The sequence below is a fragment of the Tachyglossus aculeatus genome, chromosome X1, assembly GCF_015852505.1.
Source record: "Tachyglossus aculeatus isolate mTacAcu1 chromosome X1, mTacAcu1.pri, whole genome shotgun sequence".
Lineage (NCBI taxonomy): Eukaryota > Metazoa > Chordata > Mammalia > Monotremata > Tachyglossidae > Tachyglossus > Tachyglossus aculeatus.
Window position 1 is genome coordinate 128,084,423 of NC_052101.1, and position 22,311 is coordinate 128,106,733.

General features: G+C 43.0%; 1 protein-coding gene across 1 annotated transcript in view; it reads right to left on the reverse strand.

The window, feature by feature from the left end:
* Positions 1-22,311, reverse strand: part of CDH8 (cadherin 8) — a 429,973-nt gene that overhangs the window by 83,992 nt on the left and 323,670 nt on the right. Inside the window, exons 9-10 of the mRNA XM_038740092.1 lie at positions 15,224-15,345; positions 481-598 (exon numbers count right to left, since the gene is read on the reverse strand). Of these exons, the coding sequence (XP_038596020.1) occupies positions 481-598; positions 15,224-15,345 (240 nt within the window). The remainder of the gene's footprint in view (positions 1-480; positions 599-15,223; positions 15,346-22,311) is intronic.

Here is a 22,311-nt window from a genome sequence, read left to right on the forward strand (position 1 = left end):
TACAAAGTGCCCTTCAGAAAAAAGAAAAAAGAGGTGGCTCAATTGTCTGCTTGCCTAGTGGTTTCTGGCTTAAATCTAATATTTCACATTTGTATGCACAATCCCAACAAGTTATAATATGTTTCCCCTGATGATTTGGTAAATATGTAATTAAAACTTAATATTACAAGATGTAAATCATGGGTTCCTCCTCTTATCATGTATCGTAAAATTGCTAAAGCTTTCATAAGGGTTAAATGACTCCTTTCTCACTGTAAGCAGAGTGTTATTCTCTTAGGCAAAATAAAAACTGTACTTTCTTATCTATTTCTTCTGATCCTGGAAATAGCAGAAATGACGTAGTTAGCCAACAATTACACTGATAACCTTAATGTGAATTGTCCGTCAGAAAAAAAAGGGAAATAAAGTGAAAGCCAACAGTCACAATAAAGCACAATTGAAATTATATTCTACCCAGTTTCAAAATACTTTTATATTTACCTTCATTCTTTTTTATGGTGAAATTTGGGTTGTTGGCCATTTCAGGAAGGAGGCTGTATATGAAAAAATGTCCATTTTTGGGATCATCTTTGTCAATGGCGCTGACGGTTTGAATTACCTGGAACATAAAAGAGCCTTGTTACCATTTTCATCCACCAGAGATCAGCAAATAGGCAAACAAAGTCATAATCTAAGTTTCCTGCCAAAGGTAGGTCTTGGTTTTGGAAGGTTTCTGTTATTTGATTTAAATTCATTTAATTAGGGGTTTAGATAGTATCAGAACAATGCATACATTTTTATTTTCCCTAACATCTTCTCAATTGGTTTTGCCAAGAATCTTGAGATATTTTCTTCACTTAAAAACTTCCTCCTTGATATGCTATTTAGAATAAAGAGTCTGACCTTTTGTTCTTTTGAAAAATGGTGGTTTCAAATAACCAACATATCTACATTTGTAAATTCTATCAAGCTGCTAGAGATCCCTTTGTCAATCCATCGATCAATAGAAATTATTGAGCGCTTATTGTGCGCAGAGTACAGTGCTAAGTACTTGGCTACAAGGAGCCCACCAATTAGAAGGGGAGACAGATGTGAAATCTAATTACAACGAAATACCTAAGTGCTGTGAGGCTGAGGGTGGGGTGAATATCAAGTGCTTAAAGGGAACAGATGCAAGGGCATAGGTGACACAGACGGGAGAGGAAGTTCTGGAAATGAAGGCTTAGTTGAGGAAGGCCTCTTAGAGGAGATGTGATGTTAGTAAGCCTTTGAAGGAGGAGAGAGTGAACAACTGTCAGATATGAAGAGGGAGGATGTTCCAGGCCAGAGGCAGGACATGAGCGAGAGATAGGTGGCAAGATAGATGAGGTCGAGGTGCACTGAGGAGGATGGCATTAAAGGAGCAAGGTGTGCGGGCTGGGTTGAAGCAGTAAATCAGTGAGAAAAAGTAGGAGGGGGAGAGCTGATTGAGCGCTTTAAAGCCCATGGTAAGGAGTTTCTATCTGATGCAGAGGTGGAGAGGCGACCACTGGAGGTTCTTGAAAAGTGGAGAAACATGGACTGAACTTGTTTTTCAAAAGATGATCCGGGCAGCAGAGTGAAGTATGGACTGGAGTGGGGAGAGAGAGGTGGCAGGGAGGTCAATGAGGAGGCTGATGCGGTGGTCAAGGCAGAAAGTCATAAGTGTTTGAATCAGCCTGGTAGCAGCTAGGGTGGAGAAGAAGGGGTGGATTCTAGAGGTGCTGGGAAAGTAGGACTGATAGGATTTGGTGACACATTGAATGTGTGGGTTGAATGAGTAAAATGAGTCGAGGAGTGGAATATCAAAGTGGAGTATGTCTGTCCATGGCCAACATATGAGCATTTTTATATACACGGGGGTTGGGAGACATGTTACTTGAGGGTGGGGCCAGGGAAATATATTTCAATTTGCGGTTCTTGTCTCAGACAAGCTTTTGCTCAGTGGATTTCAAAAGCTTTGAAAAGGAGTCAATTTTGCACTTAGCCCTAAAAATGCCACAACAATCCACCTCTTGGCTCATAAAATATATTCCCTCTCAATAAAGCTAGTGATGCAACAAATTCAAACAACGCACTTGAAGAGCACCTAGGGAAAAATGAATTTGGGAGATTACGGAAATGGTGCTACAAAGAAAGCCATTTGGATGGACACGACCACTTCAATGTAGCGGAGCGGGAAGGAGGGCGTGCATGCTATCAATCAAATCGATCAGGGTCTGTGAATACATTAGTGCTTAGGTGGCCTGGAAGCGTTGAGGTAGAAGTTGGGGGAAGGAAAACAGGAAGACTAGAAATCAATCAGGGAAGCCCTCCTGGAGGAGATATTTCAGAAAGACTTTGAAGATGGGGAGAGCACTGCTCAGCCAGTTATGCCTGTTTTGCCCATTAGATCAGAACATCCTTGAGGGCAGAAAATGCATGTCTTAATTCCCCTATACTATTCCTAGCACTATATATAGTGTCCAGCATTCAGTATGTGCTCAATACATGCCACTGATTGATTGATATGAAAGAGGACAGAGTTCCAGGCAAGAGAGAGGGTGTGAGCAAGAGGCCAGTGGTGGGAGAGATGAGAAAGAAACACAGTGAGTTGGCTGGCTGGGGAAAAATAAAGTGTGGGAGCAGAGTGTAGTGGGCAAAAATAATGGATAGCTAGCGGAGAGAGTTTCTGCTTAATGCCCACCATATGTATAAAGAACAGCAGCAGATATCAATCAATCAATCATTCAGTGTGATTTATTGAGTGACTGCTGTGTGCAGAGCCCTGTACTAAGCACTTGGGAGTGTACATTATAATAGAGTTGGTAGACATGGTCCCTGTTCGGAATGTGCTTACAGTATAGAGGGGGAGGCAGATATTAATATAAATAAGTATATTATGGATATGTCCTTAAGTGCTGTGGTGCAAATAGCTAGTGTCCAGAGGGCACAAATCCAAGTGCATAGACGATGCAGAAGGGATGGATGTATTGTTCCATATGTTATCTGAGGAGTAGTAGCAGTAGAAGCATTGGATAGACTAGAATACACTATACTCCGTGCCTGGGAAATACAACCACAGGTGACTTCAGTGATCTAGTCAGCCCAGATGTAGTTGGAAGCAGCACGGCCTAGTGGCAAGAGCCCGGGCTTGGGAGTCAGAGGACATGGGTTCTAATCCCAGATCCCACACCTGTCTGCTGTGTGACCTTAGGCAAGTTACTTCACTTCCCTGGGCCTCAGTTACCTCATCTGTAAAATGGAGATTAGGACTGTGAGCCCAACATGGTACAACCTGATATACTTATGTCTATCCCAGTGCTTAGAAGAGTTCTTGGCACATAGTAAGCACTTAACAAATATCATCATCATTATTATTATTATTGGAACTGGTTTTCTCAAAGTCATGTTGCTCACTCCCGTCAAATTGGTTCTATGCCATATTTATTTATCTGCATCTGTCAATTTGTTTGTGTATTTCTTTACGTTTTCAATTATTTATTCAGCTATTTTCATCAGCTATATTTGTCCTACTTCCTACCAAACTCTTGCTCTTTCTCCTAGTCTATTTCAAAATAATTTCTGCCTGCTTCCACCATTAGATTGGAAGGTCCTTGACGGTGGAGAACATGGGTCTTATTTCCACTGTACTGTCCCTAGCATTTTGTATAGTGTCTAGCACTCAGTGCTCAATAAATGACATTTATTGATTGATTGATGGGACAGACACAAAGGACAGGGTAAAAATGTTTATTTTGAAAATCAAATTGGACTGGGCATCTAGCAATGTGACTAAATAATAATAATGATAATAATATTAGTGGCATTTGTTAAGCATTTACTATGTGTCGAGCAGTGTTCTAAGTCCTCTGGAAGATACAAGCTAATCAGGTTGGACACAGTCCATGTCCCATATAGGGCTCACAGCATTAATCCCCATTTTACAGATGAGGTAATTGAGGCACAGAGAAGTTAAGTGATTTGCCCAAGGTCACACAGCCAACAAGTAGAGGAGCTGGGATTAGAACCCAGGTCCTTCTGACTCCCAGGCCCGTGCTCTTATCCACTAGGCCCCGCTGCTTCTTTGCTGTGATATTTGGGGTTGGTTCTGTAATATATGAAAAAATATTTTTTATAACTTGCAGTCCCTTCCTGAGAGTAAGTCAGGTACTCAGGTAGTAGCCCAAACTACTGTGGGAATGGGGCAGTGGTCAGGAATTCCTTTAATGCATTACTGTTGGAAGAGGCATTGAGGTGAAAGAGCAGGGTTCTGCCACTTATGTGCCTGCTGTGTGACGTTAGGTTGGACAGTTAATGTCTCTGAGCCTCATTCATTCATTCATTCAATCATATTTATTGAGCGCTTACTGTGTGCAGAGCACTGTACTAAGTGCTTGGGAAGTACAAGTTGGCAACATATAGAGACGGTCCCTACCCAACAGTGGGCTCACAGTCTGGAAGGGTTTCCTCATCTATAAAATGGTTTCCTCATCTATGAAATGGGGATTAGATAACTAGTGTCTCCCTGCATCTTAGAGTGGGAGCTCAGTATGGGAAAGGGTATTTTGTTTTATTGTTACATTGTACTCTCTCTATATTGTCATATTGTACTCTCTCAAGTGCTTAGTACAGTGCTCTGCACACAGTAAGTGCTCAATAAATACGATTGAATGAATGAATGAATAAATACTGACTGACTGACTGATTGACAATGCCTCACCTGATTATCCTGTATTCACACCAAGGCTTAGGGTGGATTGTTGATCATCTGAATTCATTGTTGGAATGCGCTCAACAGGTATGTTTCAATAAATGAGTTTTGCTAAAGCCTCAATGTAACTCAAGTCCTTAAAATGCTTAAGGAGAAGTTGCATGAATAAACTAGACACCTTCTAAGCAGCTGACTGTGTCAATGTTTCCTGGGTGTAAATTCCTCGAGGGCAAGGATTTTGTCTGCTAATTCTAGGATAGTCTCCCTAGTGCTTAGAACAGTGCTCTGCATGGTTAGTTCCCCCAAAATACCATTGCTGGAGGGATTGAATGAAAGAGAGGCAGCGTGGCTCAGTGGAAAGAGCCCGGGCTTGGGAGTCAGAGGTCATGGGTTCAAATCCTGGCTCTGCCACTTATCGGCTGTGTGACTTTGAGCAAGTCACTTCACTTCTCTGTACCTCAGTGACCCCATCTGTAAAATGGGGATGAAGACTGTAAGCCCCAGGTGGGACAACCTGATCACCTTGTATCCTCCCCAGTGCTTAGAACAGTGCTTGGCACATAGTAAGCATTCCCCTCCCCACAGCACCTGTATATATGTATATATGTTTGTACGTATTTATTACTCTATTTATTAATTTATTTTATTTTGTTAATATGTTTTGTTTTGTTCTCTGTCTCCCCCTTCTAGACTGTGAGCCCACTGTTGGGTAGGGACCGTCTCTATATGTGGCCAACTTGTACTTCCCAAGCACTTAGTACAGTGCTCTGCACACAGTAAGCACTCAATAAATATGATTGAATGAATGAATGAACAAACACAATTATTATTATTATTATTATTATTATTAATGTATTTGCTCTCCAGGAGACAAATGCCTCTCTCTATAGGATATCTAGAATTGCCATCACAGATGCAAGACAGGACAGTATTCAAGCAATGTTATTATTGGAGTTATCCAAGAACAATGAATGACACTATCCTGGGTCAGTAACATTTGCTCCATCAATTCCGGGATTTTGTCTCCACCATTGGCCACCTAAAGGCTGGATTCCTGGATAACCAAGTTTTCAACCTCAGGCTGGGGGAGCCTTTTCTGACGTCCAAAATCATGCTGTGTCTTGACCTTACTAATATGAATGCTGTTTGGGGCATTGATGATGATGATGATAGCATTTATTAAGTGCTTACTATGTGCAAGGCACTGTTCTAAGTGCTGGGGAGGCTACAGGGTGATCGGGTTGTCCCACGGGGGGCTCACAGTCTTAATCCCCCTTTTCCAGATGAGGTAACTGAGGCACAGAAGTGAAGTGACTTGCCCAAAGTCACACAGCTGACAAGTGGCAGAGTTGGGATTAGGGAAGCAGCATGGGTTAGTGGAAAGAGCCCGGGCCTGGGAGTCAGAGGTTGTGGGTTCTAATCCTGGCTCCGCCATTTGTCAGCTGTGTGACTTTGGGCGTCACTTGACTCCTCTGTGCCTCAGTTACCTCATCTGTAAAAGGGGGATTAAGACTGTGAGCCCCACATGGGACAACCTGCTTACCTTGAATCTACCCCAGCACTTAGAACAGTGCTAGGCACATAGTAAGTGCTTACTAAATGTCATCATCATCATTAGAACCCATGACCTCTGACTCCCAAGCCCATGCTTTTTCCACTGAGCCACGCTGCTTCTCAGATAGTGAGTATGGGAGAAAATGAGTTTGGTGTTTAAGAGATTATGTGGGGATTAGGTGAAAGGGAAAGTCAAACATCTCCTGGGGCAGAGGTGATTCACATGGGGCTGCCCTGCTGTGCCGTGGAGTGGGACTCTAATTGGGAGCGAATGGCAGGGCTCCTTGCCACCCCTCTTTGTCCCCTTCACAATCCACCTCCCCTCATCCACTTCAGTTTTTGGAAGAGCAAACCTCGAGATAAAGCAGGGAGAAAGAGATGGGGTGGGGGGAGGGAGGGGAGGCATGATAGAAAACTCCACCCAGTCCCAGCAGCAGTCCTTCTGAATCCTGCACCCCCAGACATCGTCCTCCTACCCCCTAATAATGATAATAATGGCGGTACGTGTTAAGCACTTACTATGTGCCAGGCACTGTACTAAGTCCTGGTATATGCACAGGATAATCGGATCAGACACGGTCCCTATCCCACATGGGGCTCTAGGTCTAGGTGGGGAGGAGAACAGGTAGCATCTCCATTTTACAGATAAGAAAATTGAGGCACAAAGAAGTTACATGACTTGCCCAAGGTCACTCAGCAGGCAAGTGGCAGTGGAAGATTAGAAACGTGGATAAAGTATCAAGGACTTCTGTAATGGGAGGAATTCAGAAGAGGAAAAGCCAAAATTGTGCTTCAGTTAAATGAAGAAATATAAAAAAAATTCCCCTGACTCAAAATCACAGTTCATTTTCCTTAGGAGATTAGTCATCCAAAGGCAAAACTGGCCACAGTGCTTACCTATATTCATGCACAGATGATCTCTCTTTCTCTCTCTCTCTTTCTCTCTATCTCCCTCTTCTCCCCACCCCCACCTTTTGCATTTAATATTACATTGTTCCGAGCTCAGAATAAAAGCAAAGGAAATGTATCTGGCCCTGTTCTTCATCACCAGTTTTTAATGCATTCTGTAACATCAGTGGCTCCTGTGCTTGCTACTTTCAATTATATTAAATCTTCAAGCAGACCCCTTGGAAAAGTGAGCCCCAGTAGATGGTTCAGTGAATATATTTAGGGATTGCAAACAAGGTTTGGCAAAAGGTTCAGATGTAATCTTTTCCCTTATGGTGATTCAAACTCAATTTGAACTAAGATTTCAGTTCAATGGCAAATGTAAATATGCTAGAATACAGCAATTGTGGCTGTTATTGCCTTTGCTGACCCAAACTTAAAACTGGAAAACTCCAGCCCAACGGAAGATAATAGAAAATATTTTCCCTTATTGACCTCCTTATTGCCTGGAATTACCGACTACAACTGACAATTGATGATCTTTTAAAAATATTATTTAAGCTGCTCATAGGATGTCAGAAGGCTCTGAAAATAGCCAGCAATAATAAGGATTTGAAAGTGTGTGCTAATGACAGGATCCAAATTTGTTTTATATGTAGTGTCGGCAAATGGCTGCTAATTTGCTACCTCCTTACTCCACAAGAGGGGAAATTTAAACAATATTTTACACCTTTTTTTGGGACCATCAATTTTATTTCAGTTTCTAAATCAATCTCTTTTCTCTTTTGTGTATGCAAATAGGAGTTGAAAGATGCCTGCTGGCAGGAAAGTTAAAATTAAATCTTCCGTATTTATTATTTCCAGGAGTGTCATGAAAAGTCCTAATTTGATTTTATTGTTCCATATGTACTAGCAAAGGCCCTAACAAGCCTAAATGCATAGAATATCCATGCCTTCCTCCCCAGGGTCATCATTTGGTCTTATCCCTATCCACAATAATCATACTGAGCTCTAACTCCTTGAAGTTTCCTTTTAGCACTAATAGCAGTAGCAGTCATTATTGTATTCTAGTAGTGGTAAATGTATTTACTGAGCATTTACTGGGCACAGCTTACTAAGTATGTGAGAAATTAGAAGAGAAATGCACAACCCATTCCCTGCCCACAAGGAGATTATGCACTAATGAAGGAATGAGATGAAAAAGTATTTGCAAATGGGTAGGTAGTCAAGATATATAAACTGATTCTAATAATAATAATTTTGGTATTTGTTAAGCACTTACTATGTGCAAAGCACTATTCTAAGTGCTGGGGACTCTACAATCAAGAAGCAGTGGCCCAGTGGAAAGACCACAGGCCTGGGAGTCAGAGGACCTGGGTTCTAATCCAACTCCACCACTTGTCTGCTATGTGACTCACAGGACCCAGATAAGTCTTCCTGGAATTCCAAGTTGCCCTCCTTCTTCCCCATTCCCCATTTACCTGCCCTGCTCTCATATCTGCTGTGCTGGGTAAATGATTCAGCTGCGGATGGGATGAAGACGTGGGGACATTAGAAAATACAGGGAGGTGAGATGGTAACTGAGTTCACGTTCATCTGTCAATAAGCACCGGCTTTTGTTGACTGCCATCCTTCCTGCTGATACACCTCACTCCCACCTCTAATCTGACTGTGGATGGGAAAGGAAAGCAGAAAGGAATGGAAATGGCTACAGGAGAGGGGTTGGGGGCAAACTCAGAATGCTTTAGATCCAAAGTCATTCCCCTCATGAAGGTTACAACAGTCTTCAGCCAACACTTGTGGGAACAACTGCCTTTTGGGGTGCTGGAATGGGGCCAGGATGGCCCAGGTCTAGAAAACATGAATAAGGCAGGTCAAATGCTATCCCCCAAACTCATAGGATGTTCTGGTCAATTTTGAGGATTCATAATAATTAATAAGAATTGTGGTATTTGTTCATTGTTTACTAAGCACTGTTCTAAGCTCTGAGGTAGACAGCAGAAAATCAGGCCGGAAACAGTCCCTGTCCCGATTCACGTAGGAGGGAGAACAGTTTTTGAATCCCCATTTTATAGATGAGGAAACTGAGGCACAGAGAAGTTATGTGACTTGCCTAATGTCACACAGCAGGCAAGTGGCAAAGCTGGGATAAGAACCCAGGTTCTCTGATCAATACATATGATCATCAGCTTTTTTTCTGGGAGTACGTAGGTGATTCTGGAAAAGTGTAGAAGAGCTGACAAAAAGAACATCCTAACTCAAAGGGCTATAAAACATTGGCATCGGTTATCGTGGAAATGAAGAGGCACTCTGGGCAAGGACTGCCCAAGGACAGGGGGCTGGATGGGATGACCTTGTGCACCCCATTAAAATCCTCTATATCTTCCAATGATTGGTTATGAATCACCTTTTGAGGAGTTCAATCAAAGTCCACACCGAATAATGCTCTCACTGTTATTTTAACTGATACACGGTGATCAAGCACTCATCCTATCCCTCCTTGACTGCTGCATCAGGCTCCTCATTGACCTCCCTGCCTCCTGTTTCTCCCCATTCCAGTCCATACTTCACTCTGCTGCCTGGATCATTTTTTCTAAAAAAAGTTCAGTCCACCTTTTCTGACACCTCAAGAGCCTCCTGTGGTTGCCCATCCACCCCCTCATCAAATAGAAACTCCTTACGTCAGCTTCGAATCACTTGATCTCCTTGCCCCGTATCCTTAACTCGCTGATTTCCTACTAGGACCCAGCACACTCGCTTCGCACTTCCATTCCCTCTATCTTTCCACCAACCTCTTGCCCATCTCCTGCCTCTGGCGTGGAACTCCCTCCCCCTTCAAATCTGAAAGACCACCACTCTCCCCTCCTTCAAAGCCTTGTTAAACTCACATCTCCAAGACGTATTTTCCTAACTAAGCCCTCATTTCCCTTACTCGAATCAACTTTTTACATCACCCTGGTACTTAGATTTGTACACTTTATTCACCCCACCCTCAGTCTCTCTCACTCTCCATAATTGATTTTAATGTCTGTCGCCTCCTCTACATTGTGAGATTCTTTGGACAGAGGAATATGTCTACCAACTGTTAGAGTTTACTTTCCAAAGTGCTTAGTACAGTGCTATGCACACAGTAATGCTCAATAAACATGATTGATCGGTACACAATCTGATAATTCATTTTGCTTTTAGTTTTCTTTGGTTTATCTTTATTTTTTCAATCCACTTCAACAGACTCTGTCCAGATGGCTTATACAACCTGGGCTTTTTTTAAAAAAACTGGCTAGCTCTAGATTATAGCTAATGATCTCCAGCTGTACCATCTCCTTAGCAAGTTCAACCCCTCTGAGTTTAGCCTTATATCCCTTATCTTCCAAGCAAAAATCAGCTTTACAGTCGTCTGCTCTTCCATCACTGGAATAGAGTGGGGTCAAGAACATGAAATCATCCACCCCCATCCACACCACCCCCACCATCTCCAAAATGGATCAAACCTGCAGGTTTCTACTCTGAAAACAAGAGAATCAAATCCCAACTCAGCTGACAGGGGACTCAGTGTTTGGTCGGATATTTTAGCCACAGCATGGTTTTTCAGTCTGTGTGGGTCTGTATTATACACGAGAAACTAGCCCTGCTATAGATCCAATGGATAGAGCCCTGCTCCAGGAATCAGGAGGCCTGGATTCTAATTCTGGTTCTGCCTGTAGCTGGCTATCATAGACAACACGTGTGTCACCCACCTACATGCTCCTTGTTCTTTGTGCCCCAGCGGTAACACGACATACAGGGATGAGAGATCAAGCCACTAGTACCATAAGAAATTCCTCTGCACAGGTTCCCAGTCCCAGGACCGAGGCCCAACCACCATTTCTAGTTGGAGACTCCACTAATCCACGTCAGAAACCCAGATGGGCTGAGAAGTGAGTAAAACAGCCTTTCGATATTTTCATTTTACCATAATTTCTCTCTGGGGGGTAGGGGTTGCCTATCATTGATACTGTCTAGACCAATCAACTATGATACCAACCTCTATCTTTGCCTCTCTAAAGCCCTGCACTTTCTCTGTGGAAGAAAACATTCACTCGATTTCAACCACTTGAACATGTTCCATCAGAGTTGGTTCTTTATATTCATTCATTCATTTATTCAATCATATTTATTGAGCACTTACTGTACGCAGAGCTCTGTACTAAGCACTTGGGAAGTACAAGTTTGCAACATATAGAGACGGTCCCTACCCAACAGTGGGCTCACAGTCTAGAAGGGGGAGACAGACAACAAAACAAAACATATAAATCAAATAAAATAAATAGAATAAATATGTACAAGTAAAATATATAAATAAATAGAGTAATAAATATGTACAAACATATATACATATATACAGGTGCTGTGGGGAAGGGAAGGAGGTAAGATGGGGGGATGGAGAGGGGGACGAGGGGGAGAGGAAGGAAGGGGCTCAGTCAGGGAAGGCCTCCTGGAGGAGGTGAGCTCTCAGTAGGGCCTTGAAGGGAGGAAGAGAGCTAGCTTGGCGGATGGGCAGAGGGAGGGCATTCCAGGCCCCGGGAGATGACATGGGCCGGGGGTCGATGGCGGGACAGGCGAGAACGAGGCACGGTGAGGAGATTAGTGGCAGAGGAGCGGAGGGTGTGGGCTGGGCTGTAGAAGGAGAGAAGGGAGGTGAGGTAGGAGGGGGCGAGGTGATGGAGAGCCTTGAAGCCGAGGGTGAGGAGTTTTTGCCTGATGCATAGGTTGATTGGTAGCCACTGGAGATTTTTGAGGAGTAACATGCCCAGAGTGTTTCTGCACAAAGACAATCCGGGCAGCGGCGTGAAGTATGGATTGAAGTGGGGAGAGACAAGAAGATGGGAGATCAGAGAGTAGGCTGATGCAGTAATCCAGTCGGGATACAATGAGAGATTGAACGAGTAGGGTAGCGGTTTGGATGGAGAGGAAAGGGTGGATCTTGGCGATGTTGCAGAAGTGAGACTGGCAGGATTTGGTGACGGATTGGATGTGAGGGGTGAACGAGAGAGTGGAGTCAAGGATGACACCAAGGTTGTGGGCTTGTGAGATGGGAAGGATGGTAGTGCTGTCAACAGTGATGGGAAAGTCAGGGAGAGGGCAGGGTTTGGGAGGGAAGATAAGGAGTTCAGTCTTGGATATGTTGAGTTTTAGGTGGCGGGCAGACATCCAGATGGAGATGTCCTGAAGGCAGGAGGAGATACGAGCCTGGAAGGAGGGAGAGAGAGCAGGGGCAGAGATGTAGATTGGGGTGTCATCAGCATAGAGATGATAGTTGAAGTCGTGGGAGCGAATGAGTTCACCGAGGGAGTGAGTGTAGATAGAGAACAGAAGGGGACCTAGAACTGACCCAATAGATCTCAAGGCCCTCGACTTCAAAGACCTACTTGGCAAGTATCTGGCAGATATCCTGAGCTACCCTGGTAATTATCGTCAGGGAAGTTCCACCAGGTCACTCCTGGTTCCCTCCCCACAATCCACCATCTCCAAAAAGAATCAAATTTGCAGGTTTCTGCCCTGAACTTAGGAGAACTGAAACAAAATTCCTATAAAATTGTAATAAACTCAAATGTGGGAGTGGAGAAAAGACACACACACACACACACACACACACACACACTGTGTTTCAGGGAGGTCAAATTGTTGATTCTTTGCAATAATTAATTATGGCACAATGTGCAACACGCTTTTCTGAGTGAGTGCCTGATTTTTCTATCAGGTAAGATCCTTTCACAAATAGTGAGTTTCATTTCTAACACCCACATGGGACATAAGAATAGTTGGATTAACAACTCTAGTGTCATACTGTCAGCTGCTGTTTATTTAAATTAAAATGTCACCATCCAGAAATAAACTAGGAAGCTGAAAAATGGTGCATTTCTGAAGCATAGTCCTTCAGAAGCTTGGTGAAAACTATTTTGCATTTGTGTTTCTATTACTTCACATTCAGCTATTTTCTACTAAATAGCATTACCACATATACCATTGGTAGTTGCATTTTATCATTGGATTGATGCACACACAGTTGTTTAGAGGTAGCATCTTTAGAGCTGTCTGCCCAGCCCTGGAACTGCTTTCATCTTCTGTTTATCCAAATTTATCTCAACCTTTGGAGATTTACTTCTTCACTTCCCACATCTCATCCTAAAACTGCCACACTTTGTTTTCTCTAGCTCTCTTTCAGAATGTGTAGGCTGACCATGTAACCCAGTTTAGCAGAGACCGTTCTGGATCTGCATAGCCTATCATGGAAGATTTTAGAAAAATAGACAAATGTCTCAGAATTGGAAATGTTATGGCTTAACAGGTCAGTCTTCCTTGCTGTAACCCCCAGCTGCTCCTGCTCACTGGAAATGTCCAGATACCCATGCCTGGGATGGAGCATGCTCAGTATGTGTTCAGTTTAGGTCTCTGAGCATTCTGTGACTGATAATATGGACATCCCAGAATCCTTAGGGACTGTTAAGCATGCTTTCCTCCCTTTTCTCTACAGTTAATCAATCGACAGTATTTATACTATGTGCAGAGCATTGTATTAAGCGCTTAGGAGAGTATAGTAATAATGATAATGATGGTATCATTAAGCACTTACTATGTGCCAGGCACTGTACTAAGTGCTGGGGTGGACACAAGCAAATCGAGTTAGTAGAACTGATTTCTGCTCTCAAGGAGTTTACAATCTAGAGGGATTGACAGGCACTAAAATAAATTACAGAGAGGAGGAAGAAGGAAAGTGGGCATGTAGAGAGTTCTAGACTGTGAGTTCTAGCCTAAAATTACTTTCTAGACTGTGAGCCCACTGTTGGATAGGGACCATCTCTATATGTTGCCAACTTGTACTTCCCAAGCGCTTAGTACAGTGCTCTGCACACAGTAAGCACTCAATAAATTACTATTGAATGACTGAATGAATGAAGGAGAGTTGTTGATAAGAAAGGGAAACAAATGCAAGATAGGTCCCTGTCCCAACACCACAGATTCTAGCCTGAGGATGTGATTACATGTAAAGTGAGAAACAGTGTGGCCCGATGGAAAGAGCATGGGCCTGGGAGTCAGGGGACCTGGGTTCTAATCCCGGCTCTGCTAATTGCCTGCTGTGCAACCTTGGGCAGTTCACTTCACTTATCTGTGTTTCAGCTACCTCACCTGTGAAATGGAGATTAAATCCTCCACCCTTCAATTTAGACTGTATCCAACCTGATAAACTTGTGTTTGTTTACCCCAGTGCTTAGAACAGTGCTCGACACACAATGAGTACTTAACAAATATTATTTTAAAAAAGGAAGTTTAGGGAGATAGTCTATTTCTATGGAAACATCTGGAGTTTGGGCATGGTCAAATAGATACATTTGGGGTCCCTCCCACCTTCCATGTTCTGCCTCAGAAAGTCAGTTGTAGGCCAGAGTGATGTAGCACACTGGGCAGTTTCCATCACACACTACTGAAGAGTCCCACAGTAACCACAGTGGGCAATGAGGCATTGTAGGGGGGAGGACATGGGGCTCAGAGGCCTCCCCATCTCATCCCTCCATTTCCACAGCAATTCTGGGAAGAGAGAAGGGATGTTGAGCCAGGGTGATTATGGGATGACAGGGGGTTGGGAAGAGTGCCCTTTTTAGGCTCACTTCTTGGTTCTACCCATGGCAACTCAACCACGGGTTTGGGCTTCCCCTGGGCTACTCCTTTGATAGAGCCTCACTATTGTGTCAACCCTCTTCTCGACCCAATCTTCTAAGAACCAAACCTTGTCATGCCTAAATTACATCTCTTCAAACCCAACAGACTCTCTGCTAAATTGCTTTTCCTTTGTGTGGATGTCAGCACCAAGGCTCCGTGAGAAAGACCTCTATTTTAAAAGACATTTGCGGCAATGAATTCCACAAAGATTAGCAGCAACAGCTCTAACGTCTGCTGGCGTTCAATGTTTGGGTAGGAGGGAAACTTTGCTTCTCACGGTATACATTCACTGAATATAGCTTTGCAATGAACAAACGCTTGGAACCTAGGGTAAGATGCAGTTCAGTGTCACACACATCACGAGGCAGTTTAAAAGTGTAGAGAGAAATTTACCTGGCCAGGTTTTCCATTTTCACATAAAAATGCTTCATATTCTGATGCAAATTCAGGGGCATTATCATTGACATCCAGCACTTTGATTGCCACAGGTACCCGCGATATTTGACTGTGATTTCCTAAGAGAAGAAAAACACATATACACATATTTTATTGTGCCTGAATGGCAAAGTACTCTCAATATTTTCCTTTGAAAAAAAAAAGCTTGTACAACTTTATCCCTTTCTTAATTGAAGCACTTTAGGGAAGGCATATATAGAATCAGACCAACAGATTAAGAAAAATAGCCCACGTTCACCCACAGGAAACAAAAATTTATCCTTATTTAAAAAGAACACAGTTGGGGATTAGCTTGATGAAGACCTTCTTGCGAATTTTTTCTTTGATGAGGCAGGCTTTGTGTTATTGATAAAGACCATTATACATGAGAAAAATGCTGTAAACAACTAGGATTTATTTCTTTGTTTATCTTTAGAAGAACCCAAACCATTTTGTTCTATTAGCTCTTCTGACTGCCCATACATTACGCTCAACATTGAAAATGGGATTAATGGCTAGTGCCAGCCAAATTGGGAGGAATGAAGGGTAGTAAGATTAGATGATATTGGGGTTTCTAAACCACTCAAGTTTCATTACACTCCAACCACAAATTTGACTTCTGAAAACTTCTTGGATTGAAATGAACCCAGGCCAATTTTAATGTCTTTGTTCCTGATAATTGGATTAATGATGTTCCTACACTGTGAGGAGTATGCAAATAAAGTACTGTTGTTCAGATAAAACCACCTAAAGCCTGGTTCCCTGAACAATCATAATACTAATTACATTAACAATGGTAATAGCAATATTAATAATCATAATAACTGTGGTATTAGTTAAGTGCTTTCTCTGTGCCAAGCACTATGGTGGGGTACAGCCAATTGAACAAGGTCCCAAATGGGGCTCCCAGTCTCAAGTAGGGCTTCAAGGCCCTACTGAGAGCTCACCTCCTCCAGGAGGCCTTCCCAGACTGAGTCCCCTCCTTCCTCTCCCCCTCGTCTCCCTCTCCATCCCCCCGTCTTACCTCCTTCCCTTCCCCACAGCACCTGTATATATGTATATATGTTTGTACATATTTATTACTCTATTTATTTTACTTGTACATATCTATTCTATTTATTTTATTTTGTTAATATGTTTGGTTTGGTTCTCTGTCTCCCCCTTCTAGACTGTGAGCCACTGTTGGGTAGGGACTGTCTCTATATGTTGCCAACTTGTACTTCCCAAGCACTTAGTACAGTGCTCTGCGCGCAGTAAGTGCTCAATAAATATGATTGATTGGTTGATTGAAGTAGGTGGAAGAACAGATATTGAATCCCCATTTTGCAGATGAGGGTCTTAAAGCATAGAGAAGTGAAGTGCCTTGCCCAAGGTCACACAGAAGACAAATGGGAGAGGGGGAATTAAAACCCGGGTGCTCTGGCTTCCAGGTCCTTTCTCTTTCCCCTAGGCCATGCTGCATTTTTGAGACATTTCCATCGTCTCATTTTACAGAATGCCTATGCGATGTTCAGCACCGTATGACTTTTCTCTTTCCTCAGGTGTGGGAACAAATGCAGAAACCCCTGTCCATCACCTTTGAGACCCTCCCCTCTTAACTATCTAGTCTTTTCATCCTCTACACCTGACTCACACTTTTGTTCCTCTCAAGCTAAGTTACTCTCCCTCCTGCTTAGACCATGCGTTTTGTGTGGGACAAAGACTGTGTTTGACCTGATTGCATTGTATCTGCCCCAGTGCTATGTACAGTGTTCAGTACATAGTAAGCACTTAATAGATACCACAATTTTTATTATCATTTTATCGCATTCTCAATTCTGCCCCTTCAACTCCCCGTTCATGCCCTTTCTCTTATCTGGAACTTTCCTCCCCTCCCATATCCAACAGACCGTAGCTCTCCCCAACCTTAAAGCTCTTCTGAAATTACATTACTTCCAGGATTGATTTCTAATTTCCCCAGATCGTACTCCCCCCAAACGCAGCTTCAGATTTTCTACACTAGCTAATCAATTAGGCAGTCATCTCCACCTGTAGGTCTTTTGTACATCTTGACTTATATACCATGCTATTTAAGCACTTACACATTCATTCTTTCATTCAATCTTATTTATTGAGTGCTTACTGTTTGCAGAGCACTGTACTAAGCACTTGGGAAGTACAAGTCGGTAACATATAGAGACGGTCCCTACCCAATGATGGGCTCACGGTCTAGAAATCTAAATAGCCATTTTTCCTTTCCCTTCTTCTCTCCCCTACTACTTATTTTGTGATACTCTCTCCCCCACTAGACTGTAAATTATTTGAGGGAAGAGAGTGTGCCTTCTAAGTCTAGTGTATTCTCCCCAACTAAAGTGTGCTTTAGTGTGCTCTGTACAGAGTAGGTGCACAATAAATACCATCGATTGATTGATTATCTCTAGTCTATTAAGACAAAGTACTTTTTATGGAAAATAATGTGAACGATAACTGTGAAGATTAAGTACTGTATTTACACATGAACCCCCCCCCGCCAATCTAATTCAAAATCTTTCATTCACCTTGCTATTTGACTAATTTCTTGTGATTTTATCATTATTTTCAAATCCTTTTGGGGGGATCGCCTTTTTGATCACGGGAACATGAATGCATTTGATTCATTCATTCATTCATTCAATTGTTTTTATTGAGTGCTTACTGTATGCAGAGCACTGTAATAAGTGCTTGGGAAGTACAAGTTGGCAACATATAGAGACGGTCCCTACCGAACAACAGGCTCACAGTCGAGAAGGGGGAGACAGACAACAAAACAAAACATGTGAACAGGTGCCAAGTCATCAGAATAAATAGAAGTAAAGCTAGATGCACATGATTAACAAAATAAAATTAATAGAATAGTAAATATGTACAAGTAAAATTAATAGAGTAATAAATCTGTACAAACATATATACAGGTGCTGTGGGGAGGGGAAGGAGGTGTGGGGGGATGGGGAGGGGGAGAGGAAGGAGGGGGCTCAGTCTGGGATAGTACCTACTATGGGACACTCAATTCTCAGCTTGGTTTAGTGCCCTTTTGCTTACCACTATTTTCATGGAATCAATTAAGAGCACTAATTGGAGTATAGCAGTGTAAACTTAATTGTTCATCTCTGTGGCAGTAATTCCTAGATTATATCAATATCTGTAGCTTTCTTGACCTTGTCATTCATTCAATCAATCAATCAATCATATTTATTGAGCGCTTACTGCGTGCAGAGCACTGTACTAAGCGCTTGGGAAGTACAAGTCGGCAACACATAGAGACAGTCCCTACCCAACAGCGGGCTCACAGTCTAGAAGGGGGAGACAGAGAACGAAACCAAAGATACTAACAAAATAAAATAATTAGAATAGATATGTACAAGTAAGATAAATAAATAAATAAATAAATAGAGTAATAAATATGTACAAACATATATACATATATACAGGTGCTGTGGGGAAGGGAAGGAGGTAAGATGGGGGGACGGAGAGGAGGACGAGGGGGAGAGGAAGGAAGGGGCTTAGTGTGGAAAGGCCTCCTGGAGGAGGTGAGCTCTCAGTAGGGCCTTGAAGAGAGGAAGAGAGCTAGCTTGGTGGATGGGCAGAGGGAGGGCATTCCAGGCCCGGGGGATGACGTGGGCCGGGGGTCAATGGCGGGACAGGCGAGAACGCGGCACGGTGAGGAGATTAGCGGCAGAGGAGCGGAGGGTGCGGGGTGGGCTGTAGAAGGAGAGAAGGGAGGTGAGGTAGGAGGGGGCGAGGTGATGGAGAGCCTTGAAGCCCAGGGTGAGGAGTTTCTGCCTGATGCATAGGCTGATTGGTAGCCACTGGAGATTTTTGAGGAGGGGAGTAACATGCCCAGAGCATTTCTGGACAAAGACAATCCGGGCAGCAGCATGAAGTATGGATTGAAGTGGGGAGAGACACGAGGATGGGAGATCAGAGAGGAGGTTGATGCAGTAGTCCAGATGGGATAGGATGAGAGCTTGAATGAGCAGGGTAGTGGTTTGGATGGAGAGGAAAGAGCGGATCTTGGCAGTGTTGCGGAGCTGAGAGCGGCAGGTTTTGGTGACGGCTTGGATGTGAGGGGTGAATGAGAGAGCGGAGTCGAGGATGACACCAAGGTTGCGGGCTTGTGAGACGGGAAGGATGGTAGTGCCGTCAACAGAGATGGGAAAGTCAGGGAGAGGGCAGGGTTTGGAAGGGAAGAGAAGGAGTTCAGTCTTGGACATTCCTTGAAACATCAATATTATCTCCATCATCATCACCATCATCAACAATATTACTGAGTTCCTATTGTGCGCAGAGCACTGCATTAAGTGCTTAAGAGAATACAATAGAGTTAAAGACCGTGAACTCTGCCCTCAAGGAGCATATAGTCTTCTGAAGGGCTTAACAAATACCATTATCATTATTACTGTTGTCATTACTAAACACCTACCATGTACAGAGCACTGGACTAAACACTTAGGAAAGTATAGTACAATACAATTCCTACCCTCAAGAAACTGAAAATCCAGGGGAGACATATGGAGATATAGCTTGTGATAGCCAGAGTATGGAAAAAAGAATAACTGAAAGAATAAGTACGTAAATTGCTATATAAATAAATAATGATAATAATAATAATGATAATCATGAAAAGTGTGGTTTTTGCTAAGCACTTACTATGTGCCAGGCACTGTTCTAAGCATTGGGTAAATACAATAATAATGATAATAATGATGGCATTTGTTAAGGGCTTACTATGTGCAAAGCACTGTTCTAAGCACTGGGGAATACAAGGTGATCAGGTTGTCCCACGTGGAGCTCACAGTCTTAATCCCCATTTTACAGATGAGGTAACTGAGGCTCTGAGAAGTTTAGTGACATGCCCAAGGTCACACAGCAGACATGTGGTGGAGCCAGGATTAGAACCCATGACCTCTGACTCCCAAGCCCGTGCTCTTTCCTCTAGGCCATGCTGCTTAATTGTATGTACATAGGTGCTAAGGAAATATGTTGGAATGTCTTGACCCAGAAGGAGAAATTCAATTAGGGAAGTCTTACTAGAGGAGAAAACATTGAATTTTGCTTTAAATTTCCTCATCTATATGGTTAAAAATGGTAATCTCCTTGGGGACAGAGGTTTTCAATTATTTTATTTCTATTGCATGAATCAATCAATGGTATTTCCTGAGTGCTTACTGTCTACAGTATAGAACACTGTACTTAGCATTTAGGAGGGTATTAAGTAGACCTACCCCCTGCGCTCAAGGAGCTTACAGTCTACATTCAGCAGAACACTGTACTAAGCCCTTAGGAGAGTACAGTAGAGTGGGCAGTCACCATCCTTAGTGAGCTTACAGTGAGCTTCCAGTTCTAAACCTCTAAGCATCCATTAGGTGGTGAGCCCGCTGTTGGAGAGTGACCTTCTCTATATGTTGCCAACTTGTACTTCCCAAGTGCTTAGTACAGTGCTCTGCACACAGTAAGCGCTCAATAAATATGATTGAATGAATGAATGAATGAGTGAATGAATAACTACTATTGACTGATTCAATTTCAGCCTTTACAAACTTCAAGGACCTGAGGAGGAAAGGAGGGCCCATTTCTGCAATTCCCCTCTGAGTACTGTTCATGTTTCTGTGGCAAAAAGCTAGCTGTGCCCAGCAAGGCACAATGCTTCAGTGCACTGTGGAAAAATGGATTTAGGTGATATGAGGTTTAGAAGGTTGGAAAGATTGTAACAGAGATGCTGCAACTGCTGGACCCTTGCCACAAATTGTTTTTTTTTTTTTACAACAAAGGCCAACATCAGCTACTGCCTGACTCTACCCGTGAGCCACTGGAGCACTGCCATTCCTCTACCAGGCATAAGGCCAGAGAAACCATAAGGGAAGACAGAAAGAAGGGCTCCTCATTAGAGAAGCATCATCCCATTTGAGAAGCAGCATGGAGTAGCGGATAGAGCATGGGCCTGGGAGTCAAAAGGTCAAGAGTTCTAATACTGGCTCCACCACTTGTCTGTTGTGTGCCCTTGGGCAAGTCACTTCGCTTCTCTGGGCCTTAGTTACCTCATCTGTAAAATGGGGATTGTGACTGTGAGCCCCTTGTGGAGCCCTGTCCAACACGATTTGCTTGTATCCACCTCAATGCTTAGTACAGTGCCTGGCACATAGTAAGCACTTAACAAATACTACAATTATTGTTATTATTGTTGTTGTTGTTGTTGTTGTTGTCGTTGTTGTTGTTGTTGTTGTTAGGCTGAAAGCTCCAAGTAGTCAGGGAACACTTTCCTTCTCTGTGATGTCAGTTCTTTGTGGGCAATAATCATGTTTGTCAATGCTATTGCATTTTATGCTCCCAAATGTTTAGGACAATGCTCTGTACACAGTAAGCCCTCTAGGAATACCGCCAATTGATTGATAACAGTTACTGTATTTATTAAGCTCTCACCAGACACCAAGCAGTTTCACCTAGTGGAGAGGCCATGAGCCTGGGAGTCAGAGGACCTGGGTTCTAACCCTGCCTCTGCCATTTGCCTCCTGTGTGACCTTGAGTAAGTCACTTTGTTTCCTCTGGGCCTCAGTTTCCTCATCTGTAAAATGGGAATTCAATCCATATTCTTCCTACTACTTAGACTGTGAGCCCCATGTGAGACAGGGATTGCATCCAAGCTGATTATTGCATAACTACTATAGAACTTAGTACTGTGTTTGGCACATAGTAAGCACTTAAAATTATTATTATAATTATTATTAGTATCATTTTCCCCAGTAACCAATTGTATTTACACTTATGTGCCTAGCCATAACATTTATTTATATTTACGTCTGTCTCCCCCTTTAAACTGTAAACCTGTTGTCTGTAGGGAATATGTCTATCAACTCTGTTGTACTGTACTCTGCCAAGCACTAAGTGCTCTGCACACAGTAAGTGCTCAATAAATACCATTGATTAATTGAATGATTGATAATTGAGTGGCTCAGTGGAAAAGAGCATGGGCTTTGGAGTCAGAGGGCGTGGGTTCAAAACCTGGCTCTGCCACTTGTCAGCTGTGTGACTTT